Source organism: Diabrotica undecimpunctata, chromosome 7 (genome assembly GCF_040954645.1).
Source record: "Diabrotica undecimpunctata isolate CICGRU chromosome 7, icDiaUnde3, whole genome shotgun sequence".
Taxonomy (NCBI): domain Eukaryota; kingdom Metazoa; phylum Arthropoda; class Insecta; order Coleoptera; family Chrysomelidae; genus Diabrotica; species Diabrotica undecimpunctata.
This window is the reverse complement of record NC_092809.1, coordinates 129,652,376-129,672,542: the sequence shown is the minus strand read 5'-3', so window position 1 is coordinate 129,672,542 and position 20,167 is coordinate 129,652,376. Positions and strand designations below refer to the sequence as shown.

At 31.7% G+C, this 20,167-nt stretch overlaps 1 protein-coding gene across 1 annotated transcript; it reads left to right on the top strand.

Annotated features, from left to right (window-relative positions):
- Positions 1–12,834: 12,834 nt before the first annotated feature.
- On the top strand, positions 12,835–19,020 carry LOC140445828 (protein charybde-like). Its single transcript, XM_072538194.1, has 3 exons — positions 12,835–13,015; positions 17,200–17,557; positions 18,095–19,020. Exons 1-3 carry the CDS (start codon positions 12,970–12,972, stop codon positions 18,174–18,176), a joined length of 486 nt encoding a protein of 161 aa, XP_072394295.1. The 5' UTR covers positions 12,835–12,969; the 3' UTR covers positions 18,177–19,020.
- Positions 19,021–20,167: the final 1,147 nt, after the last annotated feature.

Here is a 20,167-nt window from a genome sequence, read left to right as displayed (position 1 = left end):
GGTGTTTGAACTGACGAACAATAGCTGGTTGTGATTTTCCAGCCAAATATAACGCAATCACACTATTACGTTTAAATTCCATTGCAAATAACTTTTGTTGTGTGTATAAAACTTAAATGCAAATGCTTTTGACGGCTTATAAATATACTGAAGTGTTATCAGGCCAACTTTGACGTAGCTGTCATTATCGATTTGCCAGATATATCGATGTGAAGTTGGTAACAGTTTAATTGCGTAACTCTGTAGAGATTTTAGAAAATATATACCGACAAGCAAAAGCTAAAGTAAAAATTTATGAAAACACTCCAGAATTTTCCACTACCAGAGGCGTCCGACAAGGAGACGCAATATCACCAAAGCTCTTCACAGCAACTCTAGAAAATATATTCAGCAAAATAAACTGGCAGAACAAAGACCTATCCATTGATGGAGAATACCTCAGCCATCTAAGATTTGCAGACGACATCGTTCTGATTGCTAATAATCCTGCAGAACTACAAGAACTTGTAAGAGATCTAAATGCAGCTAGCAATGAAGTTGGCCTAAAAGCAAACTTGGCAAAAAGAACACCCATGTACAAGCTAGTGGATGTGCAAGATATAATAATAAACAACAATGTACTTGACACAGTAGACGAGTATGCATACCTGGGACAATTAGTACATAAATCTGCCTCCTTACTCCCAGAAATCAACAGAAGGAAGAAACTGCGTTGGGCATCTTTTGGTAGATATGCAATTATAGTCAAATCAAAGATGCCACTAATCCTAAAGAAAAAAGCATTATATCAGTGTATACTACCAATCATGACATACGGCTGCGAAACTTGGGCACTAAAGAAAGAGATAATAGCGAAGCTCAAAGTCACTCAAAGGTCAATGGAGCGATGCATGCTAGGTATAATGGATGGAATGGATCAGACAGAAAACCAAGGTCACTGGTGTAATCCACAGAACTAAATATTTAAAATGGCAGTGGGCGAGACATTTAGCGAGAAAAACTGACAATACATGATCCGCTAGAATTACACTGTGGTATCCAAGATTCGTCAAGAGACCAAGAAGATGTCCAAATTTAAGATGGAACTATGGAACTACATAAGGAAACAAGCCGGTAGAACATGGCACATAAAAGCGAATATTCGACATTCGTGGGTAGAAATGAAGAATGACTATGTAAGGGAAGCTGCACCATAATCGGTAGAATATGCTGAGAATGATAATGATAATGATTACCAATTACAAGATTAATGAAGGAAAACTAAAAAATTTATTAAAAAATTTGAGGAATGTACTTTTCACTGCTTTTATAAAAAATTTGGAGACAGATTCAGGTGTTTCTTGTGTAAATAGTGATTTAGGAAGTAATGTACATTAGGTACTATTTCTTTTTATATATATACACATCGGTTTAGAACGTCTTTCGACGTTGTCCGATACCTAAACACCATCTCTTCCTATCTTTGCAGTCGTTTGTTGTTAAATTTCTTTCGCTCATGGACTTGTTTACGCCGTGTTGCCATTCTAATCTGGGTCTTCCTCTTTTCCGTCGACCTATCGGTTGCCATTCTATTACTTTTTTAGGGAGTCTTGATGCTGGCATCCGTTGAACATGCCACCTTAATTGTTTCTTCTCTATATCTTGAGTTATATTTCCTTCTATTCCCATACGTTGTTTTATTACATCATTTCTGATTCGGTCTCGTCTGGAAATACCTAAAGATCTTCTCATTGCATCCATCTCTACTGCTTCTATTCGCTTTTTGTTCTTTTCACTAATTCTCCATGTTTCAGCGCCATAAAGAAGAGTAGTTTTAATCATGGTCTCATATATATTAAATTTCCTTCCTTTCGTTATCTCTTTACTCCACAGTATACCATTGAGACATCCTAAGACTTTCTTTGCTTGAGTGATTCGTTTTTCTATTTCCCGTGTATCAGTTCCTGTATTGTCAAAGGTAACACCCAAGTAGTCATAGCTCTGACAGCAGGAAATATGTTGTCCATTTTTGAGGTCTATGTTATCTGACTCGTTTCCAATACAAAGATATTTGGTTTTTGTTGTATTGACATTCATTCCCCAGTCGTGATATTCTACTATCAGTTTTCTTAGCATGTACTGCATGTCTTCCCTGTCGGTCGCTAGCACTACCTGGTCATCAGCAAACTGGAGTGTATATATACATTCATTGCTAAGCTCTATACCCATCCTATGTACCTTTCTTTTCCATCTTTCCAATGCCGCTGCAACATATATCTTGAATAAGGTTGGTGAGATACAGCATCCCTGTCGCAAGCCTTTTGTAACCAGGAATTCTTCCGTTAGATATTTTCCTGTTTTTATCTGTGCCTTTGAGTCTCTATATAGTTCTTGTACAGCATTTATCAATGTGTGGTTGATGTTAGATCTTTTCAACGTTGTCCACAGTTTTGTTAAGGGGATGTTGTCATATGCTTTTTGCAGGTCTACAAAAGTAATATGAGTTTCTAGATTCTTAGCCGATCTTTTTTCTATGATTTGTTTAAGACAAAATACGTTATCGGTGCACGATCTTCCTGCACGGAACCCGCTTTGTTCTTCCTCTTCATTGTGCTTATATTCTTCCTCGATCATATTTCTCAAAATTCGTCCATACAGTCTGCTCAGGGTGCTGGTTACCGATATGCCTCTATAATTATTACAATTCCTTTTGTCCCCCTTTTTGTGTATTGAGGACATGTATGCCGTTCTCCATTGTTCTGGTACTGGGTGTCCATTTAGACACTGACTGATCACATAAGTTAATATTTCAAATAGTTTATGAGTTCCATTCTTAAGCATTTCAGCATAGATTCCCTCAGGTCCAGCGGATTTACCATTCTTTAGGGTCATTACAGCCTTCCTTACTGTTTCGATGTCTACCCTCGCTTCCTCTCCTTGTATATGTACTGACTGTGTTGGGGAGTTCGCTAGGTATTCTTGTCTTGTCTCTGTCAGCAAGCTTTCATAGTGATCTTTCCATTGTCTTGGTTTTATGGTGTGTATGTGTGCTTTGTCTTTTCCTGTATTTTTTACTGATTGTATAAAATTCCATACCTCTGTACATTGCTTCCCTCCGATGTATGTATTGATTTCTTAACATTTCTGATCCCATGTTTTATTTTCTCTGTTTATGTCTCTTTTCTTGTTTTATCATTTTTCTTAGTTGTCTATCGGCTTCTTTGTAAGCTTGATGGTCTTCAGTATTTTTTGTATTTAGCCATTTTAGATGCTGTTCTTTTTTCTGTTTTACCATATATTCGATTTCTTCGTTCCACCATATTTTGTTACTAATTTTGTTTTGCTGTGTCCTGAGTGTCTCCTTAGAGGCCTGGTGTAAACTAGCAATAATATTCTCGTAAATATCTGAAAATGTTTGTCTCTCTATTTCTCGTAGTTTTTCATCCAGTCGTCGTTGGTATAGCTGTTTAGTACTATCATTTATAAAACTATTGAAGTTGTACTTCGGAGTATCTACTGTCTGCAAGTCTTGCTTGTCTTCTAGGTTTTGGTCTCCGTGTATTATCTTAAGTGGGAACAAAATTTTCGCTCTTACTAAGTAGTGATCGGATCCACATGTTATTCCTCGGAGAACTCTTACATCATTCCACTGCAATACAGATTTTTGTTTACTAATAATATAATCGATGACTGATTTTAGATTGCGTGTTTGTTGAATCCAGGTATATCTATGAATGTATGTCCTTATGTTTGTAGAATCCATTGCTAATTTTTAACTCATAGCTCTCACATAAGTGTATAAGTCTACCGCCATTATCATTAGTTGCCATTTCTCCAAAAGGTCCTACTACTCTACTGTTTTTCTGATATCCCGTTCTACTATTGAAGTCCCCAAGCATAATTATTTCTTTGTTTTTTCCTATGTTGTTAAGTATATCCTCGATTTTTTGAAAGAAATCTTCTTTCACGTTGATTGTTGCATCATCAGAGGGGGCATAAGCGGCTATCATGGTAATCTTGTGCCCATGTATGTCTATATTTACTCTTAGGATATTCTCATCAATTGTTTCCCAGTCTGTGATATTATTCTTAAGTTTTTTCTTTATTAGTATTGATACTCCCCTAGCGGCTCTTTTATTTTTCGGGACTCCAGTGAATATATGTATATAATTTCCTACCATATCAGTGCCAGTTCCTTTTTTTTTGTTTCAGTTAGTGCTATAATATCCATTTTCATTTGTTCTAGATCAGGCACAATGATATCAATCTTTTGTTTTATCCCCTGTATATTCCATGTACCAATATTCATAATCCGTTTTCTTAGCTTTGGTCGTTTCCTTGAAAACCCATCTAAAGTTCCGAGGCTTTGTTTAGGCTTTTTGGTATGTTAAAATTTTGACGAGTATTGGAGAACCAGTCCAATGCCACAACCCCCAACCTGGAGGACCGGGTAATTTGTGATCAAGGTTTTCTTCCTCTAGCCTTTGACGATCCAACGACTATAACTACAAGGCAGCAGCTTGATTCTATACAAACCCTAAAATCAAAGGTTGCCACTTCCGCCCTCCATGCCGTAGTGAAGATATTCTTCCCCGCCACGAATGCCGTTGTGGACTTCATCCGTAACCCTGGACAAGGGTCCCTAAACAGGTACTAGTTTCCCGGGCCAGGAAACACCTGGAATCTGCGGAAGGCAGGGATTGATTCATTTTCCCTGATAGGACTATCCAATGGAGTTCCTACCCGTTACCTAGACTATTTCTTTTTACCTTACATAAATGCAGGAAGTGAACAATTTATGTCCAGTGCTCAACGTCAATTTTTAAAAATAACCAAATTATAAGTAAAATGTAAAAGAAATAATAAGTTAGACTTACTCACAATCAATTTAATTTAACTAATCGGACGACCGGTTTCGCTTTCTATAATATGCAAAGCATCTTCAGGTCACGATACAAAGTTAAAATGCTGAAAATAATAATCCCATATTAGGGTGTTGTCTAATAAAGATAAAAACAAAGATAAAAACATAGGTAGGTGATATAAATTATATAAATTACAGTAATTATGCCAATATTACATGTCTGTGGTTTTATAAATGAATAAAAAGTTTAAGCAGACAAGGTACGACCCACAAATTGGTAACATAGTCTATTAAACTGTAATGAATTAATAAATAAACCAATAAATAAACATTACTTACATGCCGGTACTCTATTAGTTGATGGTTGAAAGAACATGGTTCAAACTATCTTGGATTGTAGATTGGAGAGCTCAGGTCAACTATTGTAATTATTTAACAATAAACGGGGAAGTTCTTGAGGAGACAGATTGTATGTAATCTGTACATCCATTGAAGATCATACAATCATACAATCTGTCTCCTCAAGAACTTCCCCGTTTATTGTTAAATAATTACAATAGTTGACCTGAGCTCTCCAATCTACAATCCAAGATAGTTTGAACCATGTTCTTTCAACCATCAACTAATAGAGTACCGGCATGTAAGTAATGGTTATTTATTGGTTTATTTATTAATTCATTACAGTTTAATAGACTATGTTACCAATTTGTGGGTCGTACCTTGTCTGCTTAAACTTTTTATTCATTTATAAAACCACAGACATGTAATATTGGCATAATTACTGTAATTTATATAATTTATATCACCTACCTATGTTTTTATCTTTGTTTTTATCTTTATTAGACAACACCCTAATATGGGATTATTATTTTCAGCATTTTAACTTTGTATCGTGACCTGAAGATGCTTTGCATATTATAGAAAGCGAAACCGGTCGTCCGATTAGTTAAATTAAATTGATTGTGAGTAAGTTTAACTTATTATTTCTTTTACCTTTTGAAATGGACTCACACAAGCAACACATTCATGATTTGTATAAGTAAAATAATTAAAATCCAAGTGCGATTTTCGATTTTGACAGTTTAAATCTACTATGGGTTAAGCCCATGGATTTCCAAAGCGACGATATATAATCGAGAATTTGCAATAAATTCCCAGAAATATATATTACCAATTTATGCTACTATCACAACGATTCACACTTTTTTATCAGGTGATGATACTACAAAACGTGGTTTCCCACTCGATTTATTCTAGAAAAGGCCGATAAAGTAATCAGTAAAAAATTTGCACCGTCAAAGTCAAGAAATGAGATTACTAATTTTATCTCGACATGTCCTACTGAACCAAAGATTTGATTTAACAAGTTCGTACATGAAATATAAAACATATTAAGACTTAAAGGCACAAATAAAAATTCTTATAGGTATATCCCCCATTGATAATGTAAAACAATATAGAACATAACTATAAGTATTTTAAATACCTACCTATTATTCATTGATATTGAAAATGTATAATATTAATATAAAATTTGTTCTCCAAGGCCAAGGAACGATATTGCTAATTTTATCTCGACATGTCCGAGCAAACTAAAAATTTGTTTTAACAAGTTCTTACATGTTTTACATGTTACATGAATACGTGTGTATAAGACCAAGTAGAGAAAAACCTAAGATGATTACCTGTACGAAACTAAAAAACCATTGCAAATAATAGAACATCTAGAATTGCAATAGAATATCTAGAAAAAGTTTTCCAGGAGTTTGAAAAACAAGTGAAAAGCTACAGACTAATAAGAAACTAAACAAAAGCGCAATATATGGAAATGTATATGGAAATGATAGTAATAAGATTCATGGTGATGTATACTAGCGAAACGTGGATAATGAACCAGCAAAATGACAAGAAAGTAGAGATCTGGGAACGAAAAGTTCTCAGAAAAATTTTCGGATGAATGCAAACAGCAGATAACAGGATGTTTCTGTTGTGGAAACATATACAAATAATGAGGATGTATGGAAACATAAACAAATAATGAGGATGTATGGAAAACCAATAAATACGGCAAAAATACGAGCCCAAGGAGCTAGATGCTTGGTCAGATTATAGGAATGCCAAAGAACCGAAATGTTAAAACAATATTGATAGAAGGAGAGAGAGAGAAATAAATTTTAAAAACAGAAAAATATACAGGGTGTCGCATTGAAAGTAAATCTTCTTAACTATGCTATACTTGCGGGAGTCACACAGTACATTTAAATGTAGGTTTAAAAACCGCAAATTTATGTATAAAAGTCGACAACTCCCAGCGTTTTTATAATTTTTTTTAAGTTTTTTTTTCCTTTGTGTCTGGATGAAAGTACTGACCAATCTGATTCGAACTATTCAAAACGACTTTATTGTAGCAGACGAGATCCTCAGTTTAATTCCATTTCATGGAACAACCATGGGAACTGACATTTTCGATGCAGTACAAAACCGTATCTGACTATGGAGGATTCGATAAATGTTCCTGCATTGTAAACGATGGAGCCAAAGCAATGATACGAAGTAAAACTGATTTTGCTGGACTCTTGAAACAAAATAATATCAACTGTCCTGTTTTGCGGAAAATCTTTACGTCAAACAGATGCCATGAAAGTGGCTGTTAAAATAACAAACATTATCAGAGGCGGCAATCGAGCACTCACTCATAGGAGGTTTCGTGATTTTTCTCTGAAGTGGATGCTGCATATGGGACTTATTATTACGGATTATTATTGGTTAAGAGCCGGAAAATGTTCGCAGCGTTTCTTTGCTCTTCGCAAGGAAATTGTCCTTTTCCTAAGAAATGAAGTGATGTCCAACATTACGGAATTCGAAAATAAAATGGAAGAAGCAAACTCCTTGTCAGACCTTGCATTTCTAACCGACATGACCTCCCATCTCAACGAAATTTCATTTTTAACCCATTTGGATTGGATTCAAACATTTATAGAAGAATTTGACAATCGATTTGGTGACTTCAGAAAAATTGAAGAAGTTATTTCACTGTCTAGTCAGCCGCTCACTATCTCTGTTGAAAATGTAAGACCTGACCTTCAACTGGAACTGTGTGATTTGCAGTCAGATCCTTTTTACCAGAATATATATATATATATATATATATATATATATATATATATATACATATGTGTGTGTGTGTGTTTTTTATATGTGTAATTAAACTTGTAATGTAACTTAGCTTCTTGGATAAAAAAAATGAATATCCAAATATACACCAGTTTTATTCAATATTAGTTACTGACAAGAAGCGGAGACGTTGTGCAAGAGAAGATTGTTCATCCAGTACGAGAACTATGTGCAACAAATGTGATATTGGTATTTGTTTGGAATGTAAATGTAACATAATATTTCAGTCAAACTCTCATAAGTTCTACATAAGATCTTAGCGTTACATATATGTAACATCTTTTCTTTTTAGTAAAACAGTTTTTTTACTTCAAAACTGCGGGACACGGGCTGGGGCGCGGGACGGGACGTGGGGCATGGAACGTGACAAGAGCCTGTCTACATTCAAACACAAAAATACGAATATACCTATACAAAAAATAGTTACCCGACCGACTGTGTTTTACGGAAGCGAGACCTGGATATTGAATAAAGATATGGACCAAACGGCACAATAAAATATTTCGAACTAATACCACAACCAGTAAACGGCAAAAAAATTGCACAAAAATGACATGTGATTTGACAAAGATATGGAACCAAAACTGTATAATAAAATATTTCCAATTAATACCACAACCGGCAATCGGCAAGAAAATTACCCAAAAATGACTGTGATTTGAGAAACATAAAAAAAATCAAGCAAACAGCATCAGATCAACAAGTCTCTCTTACTTGAAATTTATTTTTCTATGCCTTTCTTTTCCAATTCGTATTTGTTTATAACAGTTATAACAGAATATAACGGCAATTGCAGATACTACTACTTAATCTTATAATCTACATATTATATCGATTTAAAACAGGACAAGCCTAGTACGTAACACAACGGATTTTAGCAAATTATTAGAAATATCAACAAAGGTATGATCTCACACTAAACGTTTTACCCATTTTACAGGCGAACTAAAGCCCTATTCTTTGTTCTCTTCAATATTTCTTTGTCTTGAAAAGAGCTCACACAACGTATCATATTACTGTTTATACACGAAGAATACGGTTTTTTCTTGTTTAAGAACTTAAAAATAGTAATCTAACGTGAAGTTCGGATATATCATACATATTTATGAGATAAAAAATGATGAAACAAGTATATCTATTGCTACCGAAAAAAATCGATGTTGATAATAACTTATCCTTGCCAGCTTATACCTGCTTTTTAGCGAATTTTAACTTGTAGAAACAAGAATAATCTTTTATTCCTTGCACCTAAGCTCAATTTCAAATGCAAGTCGACAAGTAACAATATGTGGACACCTCAAAGAAAAAATGGATACAAGATACAAAGAATAATAAGTATCTTATGAAACAGTGGCGTCTCTACTATACTCTGTTTTTTAACCAGGAGGAGTACACTAAAAAGACAGATTCACACCCAAGAAAGTTACTAGAAAAGTCACCAAATACATCTTCTTTTTTGGGTTTGAATAATAATTTTTCGAATTCACTTCCAATATATATTATTTAGTATTTCTAATTACAATAAAAAAATGTTGGACTGTTATGAAAAAGTTGAAGAATTTTTAGAGTTTATTTATCACATTAAAGAAGAAAATCGTAAAAAGAACGTATACGAAAGCGATATATTCGTGATAAAATGGTATCTAAAATCCAATGGAATTTTACAATACTACTGTTGAAGTCTGCTTATATTACAATACAAGCTAAAGTAATGTGCTAATAAAATTAGCATTACTTTAGTAAATCTTGATTTTAACAATAACTATTCTGCAAAACTAACCTGTTGCCTGTTTTATTTTTGCTAGCGTGGCTGTTATTTTCATTCCAGAATTATCAATTTTGATTTGTTTATTTATACATGTTTATAATGTATAAGCAAATCATGTTTTGTTTCTCATTTGAAGATATATGACCCAAATCTACCCGACATTTTTTAGGTGTAGAGGAATAATTACCACTAGTACTTGGCATCGAATCCACATTGTTATCTTAATAACACTAATATGTCGCGAAATAGTTCTGAAAAGAACTGTTTTTTATATAAATACAAACGAAATATCTAAAAATGTAAGGAATAACGCAGAAAATACAAAAAAATCGTCGATATACTTAAATATTGAATTTTAAAATTTCACAAATGTCATTAGTGTCAACATGTCATAATTTAGTGGAGTAAACTTGCCTGCGGTTGGACCAATTACAAACAAGCATTACAGCGCGGAAAATTTGAATTACTCCTCCTGGTTAAAAAACAGACCATAGCGCCTTATAACATAATTCAGAGATTTCTTTGTTCTAAAATACAGTTGTATCTTCAAAATGAGTCAGAATAATTAAATAACTGGATTAGATTCCTTAAAAAATGGTTATTATCGAAGATAGAAATTTCTGTTTTTGAATTTTCGAAGCTTTACACAATTTTGAAAACAAAGAAACAAACACTTTTCAAGATTTTGTATATGAAAGAAACTCGCTTTGAAAATTCTATAAAACAAATATAAAAATCTCAGATTATTTATTTAGAAGCATATAATTATTATATAGAAGCAAGCATATATATGTATTACTGTTATTATTTCGATTTCAATTCAACGTATTTCAACTTATAGAAGCAAATAAAAAATAAACTCTTTCGTTTGTATATTTCTATTTTTATATCTCGTTTATGTAACCTTTATAGAAGTGTTGTATCTCATTTTAGCCTCGATAACAAAAGTAAACAGTTTTAATAGTTTGGAATCAGCAAAACAGCAATTATAACATTTAACACAAAATTACACTTTATCTATACTTTTTATATATGTTTCCTTAATTTTAAATAAAAATAATTGTAAAAAGTATGTTACTTTGATAGTGTAAGAATTAGCAAAGAAATTAAAATACATTTGATATCAGCTTGGAAGTAAATTATTTAAATTATAAGCATGTATACAATACAGAGATGAATTAAAAAAAACAAATATCTATATTTCAAGAAAGTCTACAAAAAAAGTAGTCATAATATCTAAAGAATTTATTAATCCACAAAAGAAAATACATTACAACACCTCAGACATACATTACTGCAGAGTGTGAGATGGAAAACATATGTGTAACAACACAAAAAAAACTAGATGACACAAAAAATTATTGAAATGTTGAACGTAAGTCCTTTCAATACTTACAAGAAGGATAAAGAAATTATCACAGGAAAACCAAAATAAAACTGCGATATTGGAAAGGAACCATTATCACTTAAACGAAAGAAAAAGTTTAAAGTATGGAAGAACATAAAGAACAATTATTTTATCACGACATAGTAGGATTGCTACAAGGTGATGGAGAAATCACGGGACCAGAAATGATAAAATAAGTAATTAATGCTAATAAAAAACACACAAAAAGCACACCTATAAAACTGTTATACCTAATTAATTAAAGGACAACACATTCATATTTTGGAAGAGCTCTTTGACACCATATATGCAATATAAAACAAGACACATACCCAAACACTGGCTTTCTTAAGTTTTTAACAATTTCCTAAGCGACAAATAATGCAAAAGGTTGCGATAAATATGATTCATAAACTGAAAACTTGCCTTAAAATTATACATAGTTGAATAATAAAGAAAATTGGAAGAAAAAATAAGTGATTACATTGAACATCAATACTAATTTCGATCTTTTATTGAATTATATATTTACTGTAATTGTTCAACTCCGAAAAAACTTCAATTTTACAAAAAGTATGATGAAATTAATCTAGCATTTACACTTTTATTTGACCATTTTTTTCTGACGCAACTCTCTAAACCCAGAACTAAGTTTTACTAAATCGTGAAAAAATGTAGGTAAATAAAAAAATAATACTTCAATAACCTCAAATTGTGACTTGTTTAAAAACGACATTAAAAATATTAATTATCCAACTAACAAACATTACCTCTAATTATTCTCATAGTTTGATTAACATTTTTTCTGATGCAACTCTATTCTCTGTTCAAATCTAATATAAGTATCTGATAACCGGCATGGTGAAAAATATTTATAAATAGAGTATTATTATAATACAATTAATTACAATATTTTACATGAAACGTTTAGAATTTAACAAAATATATAAATGGCCCATTGCAACATCAAAAAAATTATGTTTGCAATTTGGAATACGAAAATAAAAAAAAAACTAGAATCAAAATGATAAATTATAAATATGTTTATGTATTATTAAAGATTTTTAAATAGATATTTTAAAAATATGCTCTATAAATTTATTTACGTGTATATTGGAACGGAAACAATAAAGCTGTCTTGTAAAACAACAAAACATTTCCTATTCCTCTTTTAAATCAATTTATTATTTGTGCATTACGTCAACCTGTCGTCTAAAAGCTTGACCCCAAGTTGAAACCTTCAAACTTTATTTTATTTTGAAGTCGAAATGACGTAAACAAACTCCAAACTTATTTTAAACAACAGAAACAAAGATCAAAGTAATTCGCTGCAGAAAGCACGTAGCCTGAATCTATTATACATATTCAACGTTATCAGCTCCGAGGTGTCTAGAAAATATACTTCAAATTTCCTAGAATGAAGTAATAATTCATCAAAAACGAATACAGAGTCTTATCAATTTATTCTATTTTTATGTATGAAGTAAGACAATTGCACGGCTATACGCACGCCCCTGGCGATCTTGATGCTTATTGCTTGATGAAGCTGCTGCTACCCAAATCACGTAGTCCTGTTCTCGAAACCAGCCGAACAGACGTTCGAGTCGTTTCGGACAGAAGCCGGTAGGGGTGATGCAACTTTATAAATAAAGAGAACAGCTGATTTTTGTTAAGCAGTTCCTATGAGCCACAGAAGGTAGTAGATGTGTTTTTACTCGAGCAGTAGAAAGCCGGTCAATTGAATCAATTTAATAATTTTGTAGTTTAGTGTGTTTTGAACATTTCTTTTTAATTAAAATGGAAGTTTTACCCTTCGTTGATATCAAGCACAGCAGTCTTGAAGGTAAGTTTCTTAATCTTTTATTTTATTTTCTAAACGTCGATAGTAAATGTAATTAACGTTAACTGTTATTGTTATAAATGATTATCTTCTTGTAATGACAAAAATAGCTAAAATCTAATGTGTTATAAGTAAAAAGCCCTTTTTGCCCTCTGTGAAACCCTTCAGTCCTTTGTTCTGATCGACCTGTCAAAACTTGTATTTTTTCGCGTTTCTAGCTTATACCTTTAATAGTTAGGTGTCATTTATTATTTCTAAGTACTTTTCTAGTTAATGTCTTTCTAATATCATTAAAATATATCATCAAAACCTTTTTGTCCTACATAATTAATTATCCTTTGTTTGATAGTCAGATGTTTTCCGAATGATAATCGAATGATTTTCCTTCTCGATTCCGGTATATCGTTTGAAATAGTCCTTATGATTGCATCACCGGAACAAATAAAAAAAATCAATACAGAGAAAGCCGGTCTTATACATTTCCTAACAAAGGAAAACTCAAAACTTTGATTAAGAAACTTTTTTGTAGATCCTTAACTATTTGAATAGTAACAAGTTTTTCTTTTGTAACTTCAGTATATTTAATTTACTAATATTCTTTTGAAAGAATATGAGTATATTGACACAAAGGGCTTTAATATCAGTTTCGACTCTTTCGAAAACTAAGAAAGGGTATAGTAATGTAGTTAATGTCTAATAAAAGTATTGTTTCATAGTACCTATTCATGAAATTTAACTTGTAAGTGAATATTACGTATTTTTTTCAACTTTAATAACTGTGGTATAATAATGAATGTAGTCGCTTAATATACAGCATATTCGTTAATAATAAACACTGCAATAATTTAAATAGAGTAATAGAAAATTTAGCAGATATTTTTTGTTATTAACTATAATGGGATAGATCGATTTTAATTTTATTTCAAGAACATTACTGTTTATGTTGTGGTTTTGATATATTATTGTTAACTTTCTTCAATGTTTTCAATTTTTATGTTAAGGGTTATTTCATGAATATTTCGACTTTTCAAATTCTAAGTCCGGAACAAAGAGATTTTGAGCGACCCATCACCAGTACCATTTGCCGGAATCGAGTACGGGGTTCTCGATTGTTGTATCGATTCTCAGTTCATTCGATTGTCGTTGCTAACCTAATAGCTAGGCCATAGAGTTTCTGCCGGCTCTCGATCAACCGGCTTGTAGTTGTGACCTCTGATGACCTCGAAAGCAGCGCTTAGCAACAGCGCGAGTTTCTCTGTGCTTTGATTAATTAATAGCTTTCCAGATGTAGTTAAAGTAGGCGTTTACAGGGTGTTCTTCAATCTCAACATCTTTTATTCCCTTGAAAATTTATGCCATTTTAATTACTTGGCTTGTATCTCAATACTACTTATTCATAATTATATTGTATTGATAACGTTTGAAGATACAAATGTGTTATTAATGTTATCGGAACTTGTTGATTGTGAATAATAAAGTTGTTTTTATTAAACATTCTGTTTATAATTATTTTTCAAAAATGTTTGATCGTTTTGTTCAAAGATAAGTAGTAGATAAGGCCAAGAATGAACAATGGTTTCTAAATTTGACTTCCACCATTACAGATATCTTTAGGTTTTTAACCCAGTTTTCAATATTTTACATTAGTTTGTGGTAGATAAAATGAGAAAAATTATCAATGTACTTATTTCTTTTTCTTTATACATAATAATTATTATAGCTACGATGATCTGTTTCTGATAAGTAAAAAGTGTTTTTTTCAGAAGTCGAAAGAATATGTAGATAACTAACTATACTAGTCAAGCCCAAAATGCATTGTTCTTTTTCATTACCCGTTAAGATTATTTCTATCAAGGACTTCTATAACAAACCTCTTTTCCATATATCAGATATACTTATAAAAATCCTCATTTTTCCTCGACATCTCAATCATTTATCCTTTTTATATTACATTTCTTCCTACTTTTGTCAATATAAATGCATCATGGTGTTGTAATGTTCTGGTTTTTCATTTTTCGGTCCTCATCCTTTTCCTATTTGCATAATACGATTTTCTCATGTCTTTTCAACTGCAACAAATAAAACTTCAATGTCTGTTTCTTTTCGTAGTTGTAAATCTTGTTCTTTAGAAAATACTGCTTCAAAAAATCTCGTAGAGGCACATAAAACTTGTTTACATGTATCTACTCAAAGAAAGTTAACATATACGTTGTTTAAAGTTATATATAAATTTATGGTAATGTATAATACTTATTCTAAATATAAAAACAACGAAAACAAAGCTATAAATTCTAGTCAAGCCTTCTATAGTTGACAAGCAAAAGAGAATGATTATCAATCAATTAAAATAATAGACACACGTTCTTATTTGAATAAATTTACATATTTTGCAATGCAAAAGTTCGATCATTAAAGTAATCGAAAGACTACTAAGTAAACACTTAGCGATACATTAGTTCTTCATACAGATTTTGTACGTACATTAACGAGAAAAACGTGGAAAGAAAGCTTTGGAAAAGAGCCAATTTTCAAAAGTTGTTTAGATTCAAAAATATATCAGTCAAAGTAGTTGAGAGTTCATTATATTATACTTAAAAAAATTAAATTTATCTAAAAATATATTACATTTGGACACATACAAGATATGTGAAAAACGGCAATTGAAAAACAGAAATCGGAGAAACGAACAGCATTACAGTAGTTGTTGTTCCTTGTTCCTCTAGTAAGTAAAAGAGTTAGTTTTCCTTTGCGTTTGTGCGATCCGAACAAAATGAAGGTCAGCATAAGCAATTATTATCTGATTTTGTGTGTTACAAAAACTTGAAGAACTACGGTCGGTTTAACAATGTACGAAACTAGACTTTATGTCTTCAGGATGAGTCAGTCGTAACCTTCAAGGTATGAAATCAGTAGAAATATAGTCCGATTCGTTATATGGAAGCAACAATTTGTTTTTACTTCTTATCTAACAGTTGTTGTTACAAATTCATGATATGGAACGGGTTTTTCGTAATGTATATTTTTATTTGTTTGAAAGAAGTGAAAAGGAGATAAGACGTTTCATATGGAATTATCTGGTTTTAACTCGTATTTGTAAAAGTAGATGCAGAAATGTTTGACTTTTGATAGTAATAGAAATTGTTTATTTGTTCGTTGCGGGTACAATGCTCCCAAAATCTAACACTTTTCTGCATTATTCGTTTTATTACAAATCACAATTACAAATACTAGGTCATATTTAGTATTTGAAAGATAACACAGAATAATTGTTGTCCGAATTATTGAGCAAAAAAATCGTCGATCCCGTATCTTAATGACTAGGAAACACTCCTAGTTATATAATTTAGTTAAATAATAATATAATACCTCAAGTTCCAAAACAAGATTGGTTTTTTTCATAGCTGTTTAAAAGCGAGGTCATTTGTGAAATAAATCAAATCATCTGGCTTTGTTCGGGACTAGCGATACCACGCCTCCTTTTACACGGCAACAAGTTCGGAGATACGTGCCCTGCAGAATAATTCAAGCTAGAAAGAGACGGATAATGCCTCTCGCGTCGAGTATATAACCGGTTGCTTTTTCGAAGGGTAGATTCATCTGTATTACACAAATTAGGGACTGAATGAACAAAGGAATACTTTTTTAGGAACTGATATGAACCGGAGTCCTTTTTTAATAAAAGAAAGCTTGATAATTTAATGCTGAAATGGAATAATTTATTCTACAAGTTACTGTTCATCTCCTGGAACCGGTTTTGAGAGTGTGTTTCAATCTCTAGCTATTACCTGAGAAATAGTGATTAATGTGATTATGTTAAAGATTGCGCTGAATAAATTACTACAAAAGACGTATATCTCAACACAGTAGCTACCTGTTCATTTTTATAAAACCACCGATCCATTGTTAAAGCGAGAAATAAGATTACCTGATCTTCCGTCCCTTATTCTTCTGACGAACCTGTCGTAAAAGGTACACAAAAGAAAACTTGGGATTGCCTTTACACACCTGATTCTGACAACAGAAATTGAAAAATAAACAAATACTATCAGGTGAATAATAGTATATTATAGTCTTGGTAGAAAAAGTAATTTTAATTAAAAAAGGATTGTTAAAGGAAGATAATCATTTATAAAAAGTTTAATTATTTTTATAACATTTAAGTATTTACGATTTTGTTTTGTTTTCAGGCTGTGAACCAGAATATAATGAATTTTTCCGATTAGAAGAGACGTCCCTGATAGAAGCTTTATCTAAGCGTCTCGAAGGAGAGCTTAGGACTGCGAAGAGAACCCATCTTTCGGTAGGAGAAGTACTTCTTCCCAATGGACTGACGCATTCGATAGCCAAAGATCTTTTTTACTTGGCCGATTCTGAACCTTGTGGACTTCGGGGGTGCACTTTGTATATAGACTTTGAGAACAATGATCTCAAGACGAATTTGAGCCAGGTCAAGTGCGATGCTTCGACTCCTTCTACCTTCGAAGTGTACTTGACGCTGAAGCAGGCGACCACTGGATGGAATTCGTTTCTGCCACAGTTTCTTAAGTAAGTATCACTTTAGCATTACTTTCCCTTAAACCAAATCTTAAATGTTTTTTGATCAGTTTCTTTCCATCTACATCATCAGCTCAGCTTTTGATATTCTGATGTATCTTTTTTTTTTCATTTGTGCAACTAGATGTATTTAACGAATTTGCTATTGCTTTAAAATCAATTGTATACAAAAATTTTGGTATGCTATGCTCTTCGTAATTCTTTCTTGTTTATTCCTTTGAATTTTGGTTTTATTCCTAGTTTCAAGTCCTTGTTTACATTCTATGTATTCATGTTTTCGTTATTTGTTCATTACATTGTAGATTTTGTTTTATTTTTGCTCATTAGTTTCCTTGTATAATTTCATCATTTGTTAATATATTAGATCTTATTCATACAATTGTTAGTTTTCACCACTTGAAGATGTTCATTTTTGATCAAATTGTTTGTTTCTTCATAACTATTGAATTATCTTTTCTAACAGTACCTTTAAACATAAATATGACCTGTACAAACTGGTTTACTAATTATTGTTTTTCTTTGTTACAGAAAAATCACAAATTCTGGAGCACTTATGATAAGTTCGGAATATGGACTTACCAAGAAGCAACTGTATCGTTCGAGTTACTAACTCGACTGATTTTTGATAATAATATGTGATCATTCACACTCATATACGTACACATTTACATTTACGAGTATCTCGAAATTTTTTTTTATTTCATTCACGTTTTTGTATTCATAACTATATCATTAGTTGTAATTGTTCGTTTCTTTATCAAGTTAGTTAACATTGAGTTGTATGTGTAAGATATAAAAGAGTTTTTAAGGTTTTTGGTAATTTTAAAAATTCTAAAATTGTGATATAGGTGTGCAGATTATAAAAGTGTTATATTCATATTTTTTGTGATATTAGTTCGATACGAATTTTATTTTTATAGAATAGGTGCGTTCAGCTGATATTTGGTTCAGAACTGAAAAAGTACATGGGGGGATATGTGTGTACAGTACCCTGACTAAATATTATGGCATATGTTATGCTACTGTTTTAGTTTGAATCTTTTAGTGTACTGTACATATGTAGTTCACTATGTAAGTGTGATTTGTTCAGTATTAAAATTTCTTTACCAAATATACTAAGAACACAATCTGATCTCAAATTAATATAGATTTGTTAGATATGTGGGAATTTTTATACATTTTTAATAGAAGTCTTCATAAGATTTATGTACTTCCATACTAATATGTCTAGATTTGTAAACGATGTACATGGAAGAAAAGAACTTCATATCCCAGTATATATAATATCAGACATGACACTTTTACAAAAAAAAATTTACATAAAGTTCTAATTACTTACTTTGTTCTTTTCTTCTGTGGGTGTTGTTTGGATTTAGTTATAAAATCAAATAAATGTCTGTACCAAGAAAAAAAAAATAATGGAGAAAAAAATAATAAATCTTTGAAGTATGTTACTATTTTGTTTTATTTCAAACAAATTAATTATAAACTTAAAAAGCCAACTTAGCACATAAAAAAGTGGATAAAATCGTTCTGAAATAGACTATTTCGTAACAAGAAAAGAAGATATATGTGAATATAAGCAATAGGGGTTAAGCCAATAAACATAAGATGCTTGTGATGAACAATGAAATCAGTCGTCTAAATGCAAAACCCTACATGTCCATTTAAACTAATTTTAAGTAAAACTGAAAAAACTTAGAGAAATCTTATTTATCTTTAAAATAATCTGCATCAAAGTATATTATTTTTGTTTGGTTATTTCTACACCTAATCAATGGTGCCCATAATCTATTACATTCCAGTTTTTTTAATGAAATTTGGACATGTCTGGTTTTGCATGTTATTGACTTCGTCTTCAGTAAGATATGTTGATGTATACATGGTGCCAGTTAGCTTGTATTATGTAACAAGTTTCCGTTCCATGATGTCTGTTGATGTAGAATACAATATTTGAAATTTAAAACGTGAACGCGCGTTGCTGGCATGTATAATAGAGTAGTGGTAGAGGCGGGAGTGGGGGGTGGGTTTGTATTAAGTCTTAATAATTAACAAGTATTTTTTATCTAAGTATATATTTATAAATTTTTTACATATGTGGTCAAATTTGAAAGTAGATTAAAATAAAGAAGAATACAAAATAATAATAAAAAATTAAATAATAAACCCAGGTATTACAGCACAATGAATAATAATCAACACTAATTTTCAGCATTTCGATTCTCGTGAAACAATCACTTAAGTCTATTCTACATTTGTATTTGTTATATTGAGCTATGAATTTAGGTTTCTTATATGCTATTCCTCTGCTTGAAGTAGTTCTTACCATCTGATCACCAAATACACATATTCCTTCAGGACTGTACACATTTTTTAAAGTACCTGTTACGTAAGTTTGAATTTAAAGTAATTGTCTAGTCAAATCAATACTATTATAGAAGTTATCCATATATAAGGCATGTTCAATATTCATATAGCCCTCTATTAATTTTAGTACCACCTTTTGTGTGTGATTCTTTTCTGCAAGTATGGGATTTTCTGCTCCAGCATAGACTACCAATTTTTGAAAAGTCCAGAATGTTCTGTTAACATGTATAACTT